Source organism: Carassius auratus, unplaced genomic scaffold (assembly GCF_003368295.1).
Source record: "Carassius auratus strain Wakin unplaced genomic scaffold, ASM336829v1 scaf_tig00215416, whole genome shotgun sequence".
NCBI classification, from domain to species: domain Eukaryota; kingdom Metazoa; phylum Chordata; class Actinopteri; order Cypriniformes; family Cyprinidae; genus Carassius; species Carassius auratus.
In genome coordinates, this window is record NW_020528079.1 from 1,511,008 (window position 1) to 1,528,879 (window position 17,872).

General features: G+C 35.4%; 1 protein-coding gene across 3 annotated transcripts in view; it reads right to left on the reverse strand.

Moving 5' to 3' along the window:
• Nucleotides 1-648: 648 nt before the first annotated feature.
• Nucleotides 649-17,872, reverse strand: part of LOC113094681 (laminin subunit beta-1-like) — a 40,316-nt gene continuing 23,092 nt past the window's right edge. For 2 of the 3 annotated variants that reach the window (XM_026260272.1, XM_026260273.1), the window contains exons 14-35: nucleotides 17,182-17,338; nucleotides 15,757-15,897; nucleotides 15,503-15,664; nucleotides 14,060-14,181; nucleotides 12,658-12,778; nucleotides 11,856-12,048; nucleotides 11,558-11,701; nucleotides 11,141-11,372; nucleotides 10,201-10,364; nucleotides 9,904-10,128; nucleotides 7,909-8,123; nucleotides 6,938-7,034; nucleotides 6,458-6,830; nucleotides 6,008-6,192; nucleotides 5,073-5,314; nucleotides 4,749-4,964; nucleotides 4,521-4,665; nucleotides 3,756-3,963; nucleotides 3,524-3,665; nucleotides 2,813-2,989; nucleotides 2,568-2,727; nucleotides 2,269-2,405 (exon numbers count right to left, since the gene is read on the reverse strand). In XM_026260272.1, coding sequence (XP_026116057.1) covers nucleotides 2,269-2,405; nucleotides 2,568-2,727; nucleotides 2,813-2,989; nucleotides 3,524-3,665; nucleotides 3,756-3,963; nucleotides 4,521-4,665; nucleotides 4,749-4,964; nucleotides 5,073-5,314; nucleotides 6,008-6,192; nucleotides 6,458-6,830; nucleotides 6,938-7,034; nucleotides 7,909-8,123; nucleotides 9,904-10,128; nucleotides 10,201-10,364; nucleotides 11,141-11,372; nucleotides 11,558-11,701; nucleotides 11,856-12,048; nucleotides 12,658-12,778; nucleotides 14,060-14,181; nucleotides 15,503-15,664; nucleotides 15,757-15,897; nucleotides 17,182-17,338 — 3,958 coding nt within the window. Of the gene's footprint in view, nucleotides 2,406-2,567; nucleotides 2,728-2,812; nucleotides 2,990-3,523; nucleotides 3,666-3,755; nucleotides 3,964-4,520; nucleotides 4,666-4,748; nucleotides 4,965-5,072; nucleotides 5,315-6,007; nucleotides 6,193-6,457; nucleotides 6,831-6,937; nucleotides 7,035-7,908; nucleotides 8,124-9,903; nucleotides 10,129-10,200; nucleotides 10,365-11,140; nucleotides 11,373-11,557; nucleotides 11,702-11,855; nucleotides 12,049-12,657; nucleotides 12,779-14,059; nucleotides 14,182-15,502; nucleotides 15,665-15,756; nucleotides 15,898-17,181; nucleotides 17,339-17,872 lie in introns of all 3 variants that reach the window. The other variant, XM_026260274.1, reaches the window with a different exon arrangement.

Genomic DNA, 17,872 nt, shown 5'->3' on the forward strand with positions numbered 1-17,872 from the left:
AGATGATTTGAAAGAAAAGCAATTAGAAAATTATACTTATGATCAGTGCCGTATAGCTGGGGTTTGCGGGGCCCCGGTGCAGATTGTACCAGTGGGTCCTGTTTGAAATTGTTTAATTTATATGTTCATTCTATTTATGTATTTGTGCTAATTCCACAATGTTTAAGTTGTTTCATGTTTGTAGGTGTCCAGGTACAGAAAAAAAATAATTAATTATAAAATAGCACTGCATAGTCTTCACTGTAAAAATTAAATTAACAGTCAAACCAAAATGTATACAGACACCTTCAACATTTCTTACATTATCACAGTTTATTTGCTCTAGTTTATAAAATGGTAATAAAATATGACAAGAACTCAGAGTTGAACTTTCAGAACAAATTCTTCTTGATAATGTCAGATAACTTTGATAGAAAGATATATAATGATATTTAATGGATTCAACCAAAACTTCAGACAACTGTTAGTATGACAATATTTGCACAACTATCAATACTTTGTTGAACAGTTACCAAGCAATGCTTAATTTTTTTCAGTCTGTGATGTGAAAAGGTTGCATTTGCAATTCAGGGGAAAAAAAGAAAAACACGTAAGCAAAACGTAGTGAGGTCAAAGTGTCTGAATAATTTTTGGTCCCATTTTTTTTCTATCAATTTCACTAGTAGTCCAATGTATGAAGATTTTTTGGGTATAATATGTCACAGCTCGTTTTATTTTATATTCGCCTCTCTTTGCGTGAGCCCTGAACACCAGAACACTGTGGTGCTGAAATGGGCTTTTTCACATCCTTTTCAGTTTGTTTAAACTGCGATTTGTATTTGTTCGTTCAGGTGCAAGAGGAAGTTCGAGGAGAACTTCGCAAAGGAGCTCGGTTCAGTGTCGCGGTCTGTGAGACGCGGCTCTGAGACTGTGTGATGCGTGCGCTTCGAACACCGCGCGCGAGTTGAGATTTTCCGTGTCTTGTGTTTGAATGATTTAAACTCTTTTGAATGTTTAAACTGGAAAGTGGTCAGGCTTAAAGACATATGAAAATGATAAGCTTTCGTGACGACACGCAGCATTGGCCTGTCAACTGTCCTGATAGTCTTTTAAGGCTAGCCTCAGCCAGACTGTTGAGATCGCCGGGGGCCCCCCTTGGCCGTGGGCCCCTATAATCGTCACCACCTTTCACCCCAATTGCAACGGCCCTGGGACTGGTTATATGTGCCACTGTTGCACTTTTTCTACATTCTCTATCGCCCCCTTCTGTACTAAATATGTAATACACAAAATAACTGAGTCTGTGTCTGCATATAAATAAAACAAAACAGTACCTTTTGGATTCCATACCAAAGGTTTAATGTGTTCATATATGTCTTTTATGCAGCATAAAAATTATGGTGTTAGGCATTTCAATGTGTAAATGCAACTACAGTTCAAAAGTCATGGTCGGTAAGATTTTTTTTTTTTTTTAAGTATTTCAAAGTGGCCTCTTATGCTCACAAAGGCTGCAAAAATCTATAAATCTGTAATATTATGAAATAATATTACAATTTAAAATAACTATTTTCTTTTTTCTTATGTTTTAAATTATGTATTATATTCCTGTGATGGCAGAGATGAATTTCAGCAGCCTTTCAGGATTCTTTGATGAATAGTTCTCATCCTAATTGTTATCTTTTGTTACATTCTAAATGCCTTTAATTTCACTTTTGTCAAATGAACACATCCTTGCTGAATAAAAGTGTTAATTTCTTTACAGAAAATCTTACTGATCCCAAACATTTGAAGAGTAGTGCATGTTTTTGGCCACTATATAAATATATAGCAGAAAATGTAATCAAAATGAATCAACCCATACAAATGAATACACTGTTAACATTAAATAAATAACATAACTGAGGGCTCTGTCAACGGATGTAAGCATTTGTTTAATTTTCTTAGCTAGCAAAGAGTTTGCTAGTTTTGATAAAATAAGAACAAAACAGCAGTTTAGGAAAATATATGAGCAGTGAAAAGGACATGAAATGAGACTTGGTGTATTCAATGGTTTTACAGCCCTCCGACACCTTAAAAATTTTGAGAACCACTGATTTAGTATGATGACCATGAGACCTAGTGCTTCATTCTGAAAACTGTCATCAACTTCACAACAAATAAGTAGCAAAGCTGTTAATTCGGAATGAAATAGCAATATGGGCTGTAATGAAAGAATATATATCACACAGAGGGTGATTGAGAAGAGAAATTGAGTCCTGATTTCAGGCTTTTGTCATTTATTTACAGTTCCTACTGACAGTTGTTGTAGCCCATGACTTTAAATCGGATATAATCTTTGACTTCTGTAACGTTTTTCTCCAGATCTGCCAGTTCATCCCGCTGCTGCTGCATCTTCTGCTCGTTCTTGTTAAACTTTCTCTCCAGTTCTTCAAAGAAAGGACACAGAAAAACAAGACGATGAGAAAAGAGCCAAACAAAGTCAAATAACTGTTGAAAAAAAAAAAAAATTCTAATTTTTCATTGAGTTAAAAAAAAAATAACACTTGGGTTATAGCTTCAGTAAACGATCAGTGCATTTGGACACATACTTCTGAGGGTTTCCATGTCCATGGTGGCCTTCTTCAGCAGCTCCTCTGCTTCTTTCTTCATCTCCATGATTCTCTGGTTGATGTTACCTTCTCCTGTGCCTCCCACAGAGTCCACCTTCTCTTTCAGCTCTTTATACAGATTCTCAGCATTTGCCAGTTCCTTTTAAACACAAACATGCATACACAAATAACATTTAATGTTCATTTCAGAAGCTCTAAATAAATATAGCTAGACATACACACACCTCTTGAAGTCCAGTAGACTCTTGAGTTGCATTGTCAGACTGAGCTTTGGCAACTTTTGCCATCTCCCTGTTCTGCTGCGTTTTATTTTTCAATAAATCTACTCCATTTGACAAATTGGCCAATCGCATCATCACATCCATGAGGTTCTTGTCTAAATTTAAGAGTTTGTTGTCCACCTGTTCAGCGAAGAGATAGACAGGAGATTAGATCAAATCATAAACTACGAGTCGATAGGTTTGGGATTTTTTTGTTATTATTATTATTTTTTTTCTGCATGGACAAATTAAACTAATCAAAAGTGACAGTAAGGACATTTATAATGTTGCAAAAGATTTATATCTCCAATAAATGTTGTTCTTTTGAACATCAAAGAATTCTGGAAAAAGAGTTTCCACAATAAATATTAAGCAGCACAACTGTTTTTAACACTGATAATAACAATGCATTTTTCTTGAGCAGCAAATTAGCGTATTAGAATGATTTCTGAAGGATTATGTATAAAAATAGAAAACTTTAAATTGTAACAACATTATACTGTTTTTAAATGTTTTAATAAATGCTGTTTTGGTGAGCATAAAATACTTTAAAAAACATGAAAAAAAATGCTAGTGTAAGTAAGAAAAAAAATGTTAGTAGTAAATGTTAGTCAAAAAAAAAAAAAAGAGAGCAAGAGAAACATGAAACAATGTAGCAACATATATTAGTTTTACCAAAGTAGTGATGTTTTGGGCATTCTTGAGGTTTTCCAGGGCTGTGGTCATTTCCTTCTCAGCAGTTTTTATGACACTCTGAGTAGTATCAAGAGCTTCTTTAGTTTTATTGATGTTATCGCTCACCTCTTCAGCTTTAGTTCTGCACAAACACAAAATCACACACACAAAATGTAATTTACAATATGTGGATTTCTGTGTACCAAAGTGAACAATGTTCTCTCTTGCGTACTTTGCATCTTGAGCTCTCTTAAGCAGATCCCTGACTTTGGCCAGTTGCTCTGTGGTGTGGTTGAACACTCCCTCCACATTGGTGAGGTTGGCGATGTTGGCTTTGATCTGCTCGATGATGTTGTCTATTACGGTCCTGTTGAATGGTAAGGAGATCGCCAAAACCTGCTGGGCCACTTTTTCAATGCTTTCTGGATCTGCTCCCTCCTCTGAATATATCATGAGTTTTAGTATTAAAAAAAGCTTTTTAAGGTTTTCATGTAAGTGATAGTTAGGCATTTATGATAATTAAACATTTTAGAATGACAGTTTGTGCAAAAAATGTAAATCTATGATTTACTCATATACATATGTTAACATTCAAATTCTAATTATTATTATTTTTTATACATGCAACATAAAAGATGTTGCAAGTTTTAACAAATATTGTAGTGCATCTTGTTACCAATCATGATGCACCAGGTTTGAATGTGTACAGGTAGAAATAAAATTGTAGAGCTTTGCAGGGGAAGATTTAAGTAACTCAAATTTTTGTCTGTTGGATACATATCACTATTGCCCTACTGTTATACTCTCAGTAAGAGGGTGTTTTTTGTTTGTTTTTTAATATTTTCCAAAGTTTTGAAAGGTAGTATACATTTATTGTATTGTATGGAATTTCGAACAACACAAGGGTGAGAAAATTTATATTTTTGCACTGAACTATCCCTTAACGTCCTCACATTTCAAACAACACAAAAACACTACTGAAAACACAATCACTGACCATTCAAAAAGTCTTTAATCTCCTTAATGAAGTCTCGTAATATTTTGTTGGAGTTCTCAAAGAGTTCTTTCTTGCTCTGGGCTTTATCGAGTGTGTCCTTTGCTTGAGTCTTCACAGTCTGGGTGAGTTTAGCGATGTCTCTGAGCTGAGAGGTAAGCAGAGATTATTCAGGCTCTTAACACGCATACACACACACGCACTGCACTAGCACAAACAGACAATGTTTACCTTTTTATCAATGGTTTTTAACTCTTTGCTGGTAGCAGTCAGGTTCTTATTAACTTCATCAGCACTGTCCAGGGCCGTCACTGAGGCACCTACAGTTCCTTTACATCCTTTCCCTCCACACTTCAGCGCACCGTCACTGTCACGGCAGCCAGCTCCTCCACATGGGCTATTTGGACAGCTACTATTTGCACTGGTGTTATCATGGCCACCACATACCTTAAAGCATAAGAAAAACAAGAATCAAGAATGTGTCACTGATAAAGTTAACGTTATTCTTAGGCTCTCTTCCAGGTCTCAAGCCAAAGTATTGCTCAAAGTCTCTACCTTGTTGCTGAGGTGCTGGAGCGTTTGGTCTATCTCATGAGCTTTTTCCTCCAGTTCAGACAAAGACTTGTTATTGGCAGCGACTGTATGGAGATCTTTTCTGTCTTTCAGCAGGGCTTCTGTACGGTTACGTGTGTCCTCGGACTGTTCCACAGGACTCTGGGGTCCGTATACGGAGGCATTACAGCGCTTCTCTGAATTCAGTGAACTCTGGTAGTACTTGCGGATGTTTTCAAACTGCTCTATAAAACAAAAATGACAAAAGACATTAACATGGGTTAAATGTATTCAACAAAACTGTTCTGAATATGAATGTAAAGGTGGGTTTCCTACCCATTTTCTTGGAAAAGGCTATGGGATGGGTTTGAATTTTATTAAAGTGTCACTTCCATATTGTGTGTGGCATGGGGAAAAAGGACTTTCATTAAAAAAAAATGGCTTTACTTTCTTATTGATTGGATGGTGAAAATTTTACAGTGGAACTGAAGTTTGTTAAATAATACCCAATTAGTTATTTGGCTATTAGTTAATATTTTTCAATAGGGAAATAATGGCTATAAAAATAATGACTCAGAGGAACAATATAAATAGAATAACTTTTAGTAAGTTTTTTTTTATGTTGAGAATTGATATACTAATTTACATAATAATTGACTTCAAAGATGTCAAGCATTTAAAGTGGCAGACAACCAAACGGCAGCGAGAGCTTTTAATAAACAGAACATTATCATCTATTGATGTTTTTAATATAGTTATAGTTCCTTCTTGGTGTGAACTGGAAACCTTAAAGGAAAGTCATTTCAGATGAGGAATTTTGATTAAAAATTACAAAGTAATCAACTATCTGAGTAATTGTTTTCTTTGGTTAATTTTGATTGGATGTAATATTTTTTTTTTCAACCAACACGAGCAAAACTTAAGAAATAATACTTTACCTGCAAATCCAACAGTGAGATAGTTCTCTAGGTCTATATGCAGTCGGTGAAGTGTATTGTTCAAGTCTTTCAGTTCTTTCTCCATTGCAGTTAGGTTTCGTTTCAGAGCATTGTCAAGGTCTGCAGTCATATTCAGCTCACGACTCGTGCTCATCAGACGCCCATCAGTCAAAGCGATCTCCGCTCTGAAAATATGTGCATTTAAATGGAGAACAATAAAAATCATCCTCATGTAACGTGCAACTTAAAATTATACTCGCAAAGTGCCAAATGCCACTAACAATGTATGTTAGGTACATAATAAAACAGCGTTTGCAAAATAATGCTCATCAATAAAGATTGAAAATATAACCATTTTTAATGCAAGTGAAATTATTTTTAGGCCCTCTCTGCTAGCCATACTAAAGTGAAATGACATTTACAGTGCCGCCCACTGTGTTCAGGCTTTACCTTAAGTCATCGATAGCCTGGCTTATTAAGTTAAAGGTTCCCTCTCGGTCTCCATCTCGAATCAGGTCTTGAACCTGTGCCAGCTTCTTCTCTAGTTCAAGTATGCGCACATCGCTGAGTCCGGGTACCTCACCCTTTTCCAGAATCATGGCAATGACATCCTTGATGTGGGTCAGATCCCGGACGATCTTGCATAAGGCATCATCCCATAGCTGGAAGCAGGGATGGCAGGGAATGCACTTGGGGAAGTTTCCAGTAAAGCCACGGGCGCACTCATCACAATGTCGTCCTGAAGCCTCCTTCTTACACACACATGCACCTGTTATGCGGTCACACTGAGCCACATCGGACCCCAGAGGGTGGCAGTTACACTCTGATCAGTGGGAGATAAAGGAATAATGATATATACAAAGAGAAGAAACAGAAGTAAGAAGTGTGTGTGTGTGTGTGTGTGTGTGTGTGTGTGTGTGCACTACTCACGTTCACACTGCCCTCTGGGATCGCCCCAGTGAAACGCCTCACATTCACTGCACTGTCGCCCTCCAAACCCTGTCTGACAATGACACTGACCGCTGAACTACAAGCACATAGAGAGGCAGAAGAAGAAAATCATTAAGCCATGAAAACACTGAATTCCAAGACCCTCTTCAGACTAAAATAAAATAAAATAAAAAATAATAATTCAAAATGAGATGAATTAATTATACATAAAAAAATAAAGCATCTTTGAATTTAATGTAAGCCCATAATGTCAGATACAACTGTTTAAGGTAGTAAATATTTAGTTATCTAAAGAGTCTAATTTGTATTTTTAATTTTACATTTAATTTAAAGTTTTATATTTAAATGTATTTAACATTTTTGCAAGAAACACTACCATTGAAATGTTTGGTGGAATAATATTTTGATAGAAGTCTCTTATCCTCATCAAGGATCCATTTATGTGATTAAAATACAAACAAAAAAACAGTAAAAACAATAATATCATGATATATTATTACTATTTAAAATAACAATTTTCTGTTTTATTTCTGTCAAGGCAAACCTGGATTTTCTGCATCCATTAATATAGTTTTTATTTATCCTTCAGAAATCATAATACGCTGATTTGGTGCTCAAGAAACATTTCTTATTATTATCTTTAATGAATTTAATACATTTAATAAATGAATTTTCTAAACAACATATCGTTCACATAATAAAAGTTTAGTAGCACTATATGTTTTTGGATGTTTGCCATGACAGTTGCCATGCATATTTCACCACATTTGGGGGTTTGAAAACGTATAGTAACATCTGTCCATGTCACATTATATCTTGACCTTCATTTGTTTATTGTCATTTATTGCTTTTTGTTGAGGTTTCAAATTTGAAATAAAGATTTAATGCTAAATAAAGTTATCATTTATTTTAAAGTTAAAAATAAAGATACTGTATGTCACAGAACATACCATGTTGCAGTGGGTACTGAAGGCATTTGGTTGGACACATTCACAGGGCTCACATCCACAGTTTGAACCGAAGTTCCAGTGGTTGGGGGTGCATTGGTCACAGTTGTGACCGATAATGTTTGGCTTGCAGGGGCATTGACCGGTCTGTTTATCACAGTGACACACTCCATCAGCACAGTAGTTCTCTAAAGTGCCTGCAGTTACACAAGTACAGCCTGCAGGACAAGACAGAGTGCAGAATTACATATAAATGCATGAATTCATTCATTTTAAGGGGTAACATGATGCAATTCCAAGTTCTTTGGAGTGTTACAAGCCGTTCGTGAATAGATAAGATCCCTAAAGTTGCAAAGACAAAATTTTCAAACCCAAAGAGATATTCTTTATAAAAGTTAAGACTTGTCCACATCCTCCTAAAATGCCTCGTTTAAACATGCCCCCACGTTTACCGCACTGTGTGGGAAGATTTGCATAACACTGCAAAAATGTTTGTGCGAAGAAAGAAAGCGTAACTTTAAGTTGTGTTTCATTGTGAAAGCGAAACTACTTTTTTTGGCCTTCCAAAAGAAGACACAACTAGAAATCCGTGGTAAATATTCAGATGTGTGCAGCGCATCTAATAGAGGACCAGGACTGTTTCCTGTGCGAGTAGCCTACAATCAGTGTTGTCACGGTACCAAAACTTCAGTATTCGGTACCGATACCAGTGAAAATCCACGGTTCTCGGTACCAATTTCGGTACCAAAGCAAAACACAAAAATATGCTAATTAAAAAAAAAAAAAAAACACTTTTTATCACATTAAAATAAAACCAATGCTATTCTTTATACTTATTTGCAATTATATTTAAAGATTTTCTACAAGTAATATAATTATGAAGAACAGTAAAAAAGTTTTACTCAAATTTAATTTGTCTTTTGATTAATGAAATTTAAACATTTAATTTTTTTTTAAATAAAGGGGATTTGCAATTAAAATTTAAACATAGAAGAAATATTGTGTGATTTATTTCTTTACAAAATAAAGTTTTATTAATTTTTTGAACATTAGTAGCAGTATCACATACATTCTACTAAATAATAGTAATATTTCTAGAACAATGCCTTTATGTAAAAATTTACTTTTATTTTGACGGGCTACTTTTATTTTGACACTGGTTTTGCTCATATGAAATGGTAAAATGCTTGTGAAGTGACTCAGAACCTTTCTGGTGATGTTGTCTATGTATCTTTGTCCTCACTGAAATTACCACAAGTGCCATGCGCTTCAGTCTATGTAGTAAACAAAACCGCAAGTCTCTGTCATTCATTCGTTCACACATATACGCGGCTTAACATTTAACTTTAACATTTAACTTTTGCGGCTTAACATTTACAGATACTGGTCCATATGGAGATTTGATTTGATTAATTAATTTTAATTTTGACAAATTCCGTGACTGTCCATAATAAAATGTAAGTTTCATTTTCATGACTTGATTTTGAGATTCCCTCCACGTTTTCTGCTTTGCACTTACAGAAACCTGGTACCGTCAAATTTTCATCTTTTTAGTACCGACTTGGTCCCGAAGTACCGGGTCTTTTAACAACACCTACAATGCTAGTGTTCTGACAAATAATGCTGACTCACAGCCTGTAAGTATGTTTTCATATTTAAAGGATTTGCACTGACTATTCAAACGCGAGTTTTGAGAAGTGTAGAGTAGTGCTTGTTGTTGACGTTTCTCCGATCACAAATGCAGACATGGTTTTATGTCTATGCGGCACGAAGCAACGCAACATGTAAAAAGACAGTAAAAGTCATTATAATCTACGTGTTTCAGAAAGGCGGGGCATAGAGGAGAAAACAACAATGTACAATATGTGGCAAAATAATGTGTTTTTTAACCTTAAACCACATAAACACATTTAATTATACCACATACACAAAACATTTTTAAATTATTTAGCAACGTCCTTAAAAAATGCTTTGAAGCTTTAGAGTAACTGTACTTACGCCTGCAGTCCTGAGCGAGTGCATTTCCATAGTAACCTGGTTTACACTCAGAGCAAGAGTGGCCGTCTGTGTTATACAGGCACTTGAGGCATTGGCCAGTTCGTGGATCACATGACTCTGGGTCTTGGGGGTCAATGTTCCCGTTGCACTGGCATGGCCGGCATGTCCCACCAGGCTGCTCAGGGTCACGATAATAACCGGGGGCACAGAGATCACAGCGAGGACCTTAGAGAGGACACTATCAGTAAAACTACTTAATGAGAATTAAAAGCTATTGATTTAGTGACACTATTTTACCTGCATATCCTTCACCACACTGGCAGAGGATCTGATTGGAGGCATAATCTGTGAGACAGGAAGCTCCACTGGAGTGTCCGCCATCAAGGTGTCCTGGACATGGACAGGGGCGACAGTGCTCGCCAGAACCCAATATTGGGTTACCATAGAAACCGTTTACACACCTTAAGAAAGGGAAGAAAAATGTATGCACTTTTTTAGAAGAAAAATATATTTTTAATTTTTTCTAAATAATCTCTAATTACATTAAGACTACTTTTTTCTCTCACTATTGTACATTTATTACAGGGTAGCCTATGGATATGTGCATATTATTAGTATCATACCATACATTTATTATTATAATAAACATAATATTTCATGGAGCATTATGTTAAACAAAATGCATTAATGCATTTATTTTTGTTAGAAAGTCTCTTACATGTGCTCACTAAGGCTTCAATTATTTAATAAGAAAAATACAGTAAAAACAGCAATTTGTGAAATATTATTGTGATTTAAAATAACTATTTTCTATTTGAATGTTTTAAAATATAATGTGTTCCTGTGATGGCCAAGTTGAATTTTCTGCATCCATTACTATAGAATTCTCTGACAAATACAAAGTTCAAAAGAACAGTGTTTATTTGAAATAGAAAATCTAAAATTTTTAATTAAGTTATTGCATCCCTGCAGAATAATATCAACCTATCTTACACTGCCATTCAAACATTTGGAGTCAGCATATAATATAGAAATATATATATTTATTTACGAATTAATTAACTCAATTAAATAACTTATTTGCGGTCATATTTGACCTATAGATTTCTGCTGTCTCACCCTCCTTTGCAAAGCATGCATTACATTGTGACTTCAATCAGTGAACTAAATGTAATTTGTCACTGATTTAGTCTCACTGATGTAGTCAGTGCACTGGCCACATTAAGCAGTCTCTCACCTCTCACACAACTGTCCAGCTGTGGAGTCCCTGCACTCATAGCAGGCACCTGTTTCAGGGTCACAGATCTCTGCATGGCCATTACACTGGCACTGTCTACAGTTTGGAAATCCCCACTGACCCGGCTGGCATTCAGAGCACTGGCGGCCAGTCGCCCCATGCTGGCACAGGCACTGGCCTGTCACAGGGTCACACTGATGCCCTACAGAGCCCTGAGAGTGGCAGTCACATACTGTTGGAGACAGAGAAAAGAGAGTGAGGGACGATGCGAAATTACAACAGTTACAATATAAAAATAACATTGATGGCCCTATTAAAGGTGTCTATCAATTTTTTTTTTTTTACATGATCAATGTGTTTTCAGTTAAATAGCAATTAAAATGCTTATTCTCCTCTGACAATGAAAAAGTGTCTCACCAGTGCAGCCATATGGCCCAAATCTGAACGTCCCTGGTGCGCACTGATCACATTTGCGGCCAATAACATTGGGTTTACAGTGACACTGACCTCCGACTTTGTCACACTCTGCACTCAGTGAACCCTGAGGGTCACACTCACATGCTGCAGAAACAAAAAGTTCTAACTATTACCACTTTTTAGGAAGCTATTGGTAAGAATCTAAACAACAGCAGGAGATTTTTCAGAATGAAAAAGTTGTTTTGACTGGACATTGAGGAGGGATCTTTGAGTTTGACCCCATCACTGTGAGACTCACCCAGGGCACCGTTATACATGATCGAGGAGATGCTGCAGATGAGAGTAGTGCACAGCTCAGCCAGCGCAGGCATCGGCACAGTCATGAAGGAATCCAAACACATGTACAACTCCATCTCCTGACGTCTACGTTCATCTTGGGCATTGTCACCCAGGAAACCTGGAAGCTCTTCATACTTGGGTATCAGTACAAGCTGTGGGGAGAGAGAAAGATTAAGCTTTTGTCATCATAAGATCAACAGCAGTCTCTATACTTTAATATAATTACACCAGCAGGGGGCACTACTTTACTGAAGTATATGGGTTGCAATATTCAATAAGGAATTTAGTATGCAAAATGACAATGCAATATGTAAAATGGCAATGCATTTCTGTATTTACATTTACATTTTCCAATACATTTGTGCAACGTTTGGTGCAAAATGAAAATTAAATTACATAATTTTCATTTGCCATTTCATACACTTGTTTTAATTTGTAAAATGAATACTAATTTTAATGCTTTATAAGTTGCAAAATTAAAATGAAATTGTATTACAGAAATTATTAGATATTTATAAACTTATAAAGCGTTAAAATTAGTATTAATTTTACAAATTAAAACTAGTGTATGAAATGGCATATGAAAATGAACAAATGAATTGAAAAATGTAAATACAGAAATGCATTTAGTCATTTTGCATTCTACATTCCAAATTGAATATTGCTACCGATATGCTTCCATACTGCTTGTATTACAGTAACCATAGTTAGAAAATTGCCCCACATGCGTTCCTTATTTTAAGCATTTAACCACTCCTTACTGAGTCTATCAGGGTGAAGGCGGTGAGATGCCGGTGAGACACGGCATGGCGCTGGAAACGGATGGAAACCACATACTGGTTGTTTGGCTCAAAGCAAAAAGGCCTTGGCATGTCAACATACCTGTCAAGAGTTGCAAACAATTACTAAAAATATTCATGTACAGTACAGTAATGCATATTTCTTTCCTTTTACTTTACAAATAATTTTAAAAGTATTTTATAAACATATGCAATGAGGTCCAAAAAATCTGAATGGGGTCCAATGAAAATTTGTAATTTAATTTCTGATTTAAATTTGTAAAGAAAGTTTGAGGTTTTTTAAAATAAAAGTGAAAAATAAAGAAATGTTATGACATAAAATAACAATGTGACTTATATCATTAGACCATAATCATATAATAGTTTTCCTATTTGAAATAAAAACACTTTTTGAAAATATATACACTAACATTCAAAGTTTAAAAAAATTATTTAGTCCAAGAATGCATTTATTTGATCAAAAATAATACAAAAATAAAAATATTATGAAATAATATTACAATTTTAAAATTTATTTTTCTATTTTAATATGATGTAAAATTTTATTTATTCCTTATATTTATTTTAAATCAAAATATCTCGCAGAATTGTCTTTTACTGTCACTTTTCAATTTAATACATCTTTTTTTTCTTTTGTATATCATAGAAATATGCAAGTGTTATTTTGGATATAATTACTAGTTTTATTCACAAACTACCAGTACATTTCACCATCTTTAATCGGGTGAAGCACATACAGTTGTTTCCTTACCCTATGTTAAAGCATTCATTGACTCAAATCCCTTTCCAGCACCAGACAGCCACCCTTATTTAGTTACCTTCAGTTAGACAGGATCTCCACCAGCCTGATAGTGTCTGTGAAGTCTTATCTCCTGCCTGGGTTTCATTTCCTCAACGAAAGACCAGTAATATATCCAGCCTTAACGTCCTGAACTCGCCTGACTCCTTTTACTCTTTTCATTTTCTCTTATTTCTCCCACTTTCTCACTCAACTAGAATCTTATTTTTTTATTCTCTCAGTGTTTGCTCAAAAGGATATACAGCTTTTGACAGAGTCTAATTTACTCCTGCATTCCCTGAGTCTTGGGATAAATCAAGAAATCAGATTAGATTCAGATTACAATGGAACTCAGAAACTCACCCTTCAAACAAAGATCAAAACAACTGCCTTGGAACTCTTTAAAGGAAGCTTTAAAGAGTTTGTACTTTGAACATAATATGCAATAGTACAAAAGTCTACTTTACATTAAATATAAATGGTGCTTACAAAGAAATATGAATGCATACTTGCATCCAAGAACAAAGCATTCATAATGTGTCAGGTAAACACGGACACACATAGACATAAAAACAATGATATTACCTCCTGTGGTGGGGCATTGTGACTGTGTACATCAGCTCTGTGGGCAGCATGTTTCCACAGCGAAGACTTGTGGGTAAATCCAGGGATTTGACGCTCACTAGAGCCTCCCAGTCCTCTGTGGACTGCATACAATCAAAAAGTATAGACAAGATGATTAATAATAACATACATTTTAAAACAAGGCTGATATTTATGGATATTTGATAAAGTAAAAAAATTATAATAATAATAAAATAAAATAAACGTGTTTGTCTTGTTTTCCAGTACAACTATCTCAGTGTTCTTTAATCAAGACACATTTTCTAGAGAACCAAAATGAAAAAATTCTGAAAAAAGTATTAAAATAAAATTTTATGATAAAGTTTATGCTTAAAACTAAAATGAGGTGACCTCACTGGAATTTTTTTCCTTTATTTTTAAAGATTAAACTCACTTAATTGTTATGCATTTTTCAGAAAAAACTAAACTTTATATCACGCAATTTTTTTTCTTAAATAAATATGTATTACAAAAAAGTTGGGACACTGTACAAATTGTGAGTAAAAAAGGAATGGAATAATTTACAAATCTCATAAACTTATATTTTATTCATAATAGAATATAGATAACATATGACATGTTGAAAGTGAGACATTTTGAAATGACATGCCTAATATTGGCTCATTTCGGATTTCATGAGAGCTACACATTCCAAAAAAGTTTGGACAGGTAGCAATAAGAGGCCGGAAAAGTTAAATATGCATATAAGGAACAGCTGGAGGACCAATTTATAACTAATTAGGTCAACTGGTTTGTAAAGGTCAGTTGAGGAACTAGAAGCCAGTTGAGCAACTAGAAGCCTGTATTAGACAAGAATGGGACAACATTCCTATTCCTAAACTTGAGCAACTTGTCTCCTCAGTCCCCAGACGATTGCAGACTGTTATAAAAAGAAGAGGGGATGCCACACTGTGGTAAACCTGGCCTCGTCCCAACTTTTTTGAGATGTGTTGATGCCATGAAATTTAAATCAACTTATTTGTCCCTTAAAATGATACGTTTTCTCAGTTTAAACATTTTATATGTCATCTATGTTGAATTCTGAATAAAATATTGAAATGTGAAACTTCCACATCGATGCATTCTGTTTTTATTCACAATTTGTACAGTATCCCAACTTTTTTGGAATCGGCTCTGTAGATGTTTACACTGGAAAATTAGACAAAATCCTAAGGAAGAAAAAATGTTATGCAGTGTTTAAGGACCTTTAAACCAGTTTAAACTGGTATTTGTTTTTTTGAAACATGGTAGCTGGTTTCTGGTCTAAGCTGGTCCAAGATGGTGATTACTTGTAGTTGGTATGACTAACTTGTTGCTGTTTGTAGGTTGGACTAAGATAATCTACCAGCTAGTCATCAGCTACTATGTTTCGAAACAACCTCTCAAGTGTTTCAGTACACACACCTCTGGCTCATATCTGATTATAATGTCATATTCCATAGCGTAAGGGATATTGCTGATGTTGAACTTGAGGCCAGCGCCGTCTTTAACCCGAACGAAGCCTGGACCCGTCCATGTGACCATCTGACCTGGTTGTCTCTCTCTATGCACTGTGCTTATGCTGGGCTGGAAACAGATTCACATTAAATTCACAGTGTAGTGCAAGGTGTGGATTGGCTGATGAAGAAGGAGGTGGAGTTATCTGAAGGGAAACATACAGTTTGCTGTAACTGTCGGATGCGTCTCAGTGCTGCCCTCTGCTGCTGGGCAATGTGTCGATGAGGATGACGACGGTTTCTTCTCAGTTGATTATTGAGATGCTGCATACAGTCAGTCTCAGCCTGAGGCCTTGGGTTGCCCTAGAAAACAAGCACACAAACTTAAATATGCAGTATATAACCAGAATATGTTTAATTAGATATTGCATCCCACATTGCAACGTGCTCAACTTCCAACTTCAAACCTTTCAAAAGTTATCACTGTTCCAGAAATTTTAACAAATGTGACTTGTATTGTCTTTTGTGACTCATTACCTGACCGGATGGCCTACAGTTAAGACATTGTTATACAAAATTGGATTAAAAAAAATGTGATACCTGAAGAAACATGCAGTAGGCAAGTGACAATAAAAGATGCTACTGGTATACAGTACAATGAGGATCAGTAAGATTTTATTCAGCGAGGATGCATTAAATTGATCAACAGAAAAGACATGTATAATGTTACAGATTAATGGTTCAAATATGCTGTTTGAACTTTTTATTCATCCAAAATTTCTCCAAAAAAAGTATCACAATTTCCACAAATATATTATTCAGCACAAGTGTTTTTTTTTTGTTTTTTTTTAATAATATTTTGTTCTAATAATTCTTGTGTGGTGTGCATTAATAACGCTCTCTGACAGGCTGGCACCTCTTCTGCTCTCTGATCTTATTCTGGGTCACTTCAGCTGTGGACTTGTGGAGCATTCTGCAGTTCGGCTGTGAATGCATTACATTACATGCCACAGTGAGTCAGCACAACCTGAGGGGGGTAGAGTGAACCATCCTGGGAAAACCTACTAAATTATGATGAAAAACTGCAAAGAAAATCACTTTTAAACATTTATTTAAAATATGAATGTATATATTTTTAAAGATTTATTTTAACCGGAAAACAAACTGGAACGCAAAAATATTAATTTAGGGGAATAAAGTTGTTTTTACACTTAATTTTTTACCAAAGCTATCACCAAAACCAAGTGTTACAAGGATATCAGATGGACATGCTGCTCTGATTGTTTTGTCTCACAGAAAAGTGGAAGTTAAGTTACCTGAGGGTAACACTCATATCAATACAAACTGACAAAGAAGGCGGTTTTACGCATTATATCAACATTTATGGACTGAAAGATTTTTTTCACAGACATATAACTCGATCTATGTGTCTGATCCTGTTTCCATGACCCTTGATACCAGCATCACCCCCAAGAACATAACAGACACCTATTCATAACAACAGGAAGATTTATAGTAGTACCCTGATAATATGACATGTTCTCTGCAGTTTAGTCTGCCAAAAGGAAACATAATGCACAGTTAAAATGGCAGTATTAGGTGGACTTTAGAAATGTGATCTCTGTGCAGCTGAGCATTTTTACTCACTGGAAGAGCAGGATCATCAGGGGAGTGACCTAAAGCTTCCTCTGCTTCATACTTGTTATTATCCAGAGAAGCACAGAAAAATGCAGGCTGCACTTCAGAACACTGCCGACCAATCAGATGAGGCCGACACTCACACTGACCGTTGTCCATCCCGCATCTGAAGGTGAAAGAGAACAGAGTTTAGAGAAAACTGTCATGGATCTTCAAATCGCTTCAGATCAAGGGTTTAATGATTATTTTTTTTTCGTAATGAAATCAGTTAATATTCTGTGGAAGACCTGAACTGAGAGTAAATATTTTTTCTGACATAACTTTTTCCATAAACTTTTCAAGAATTTTTTTATTTGATATATTTTTACTAATAATTTTTTGTGTGTGTTGTTGTTGCTGTTAAAATTGTATTTAACAGACATTATTTTAAAGTGATTTAAATTTGTCTTAAAATGAAACGGGGGGGGAAAAAACATCTGGGAAACAGATTCAAAACTTTCATTGTTTTCACTACTTCGGCACTTCCATTCAGTTCAGTTCTCTAAACAAAATGAAAGAGTTCTTGACTTCGGTACCCATCCCAATCAAATCCCAGAAGAATGCAGGATTTTAATCTTGGCATATCAAGGCTACACCCAGATACCAGACACTTTCTTATTGCTAATCATGGGTAAACACACATTTAAATGCAATAACTGAC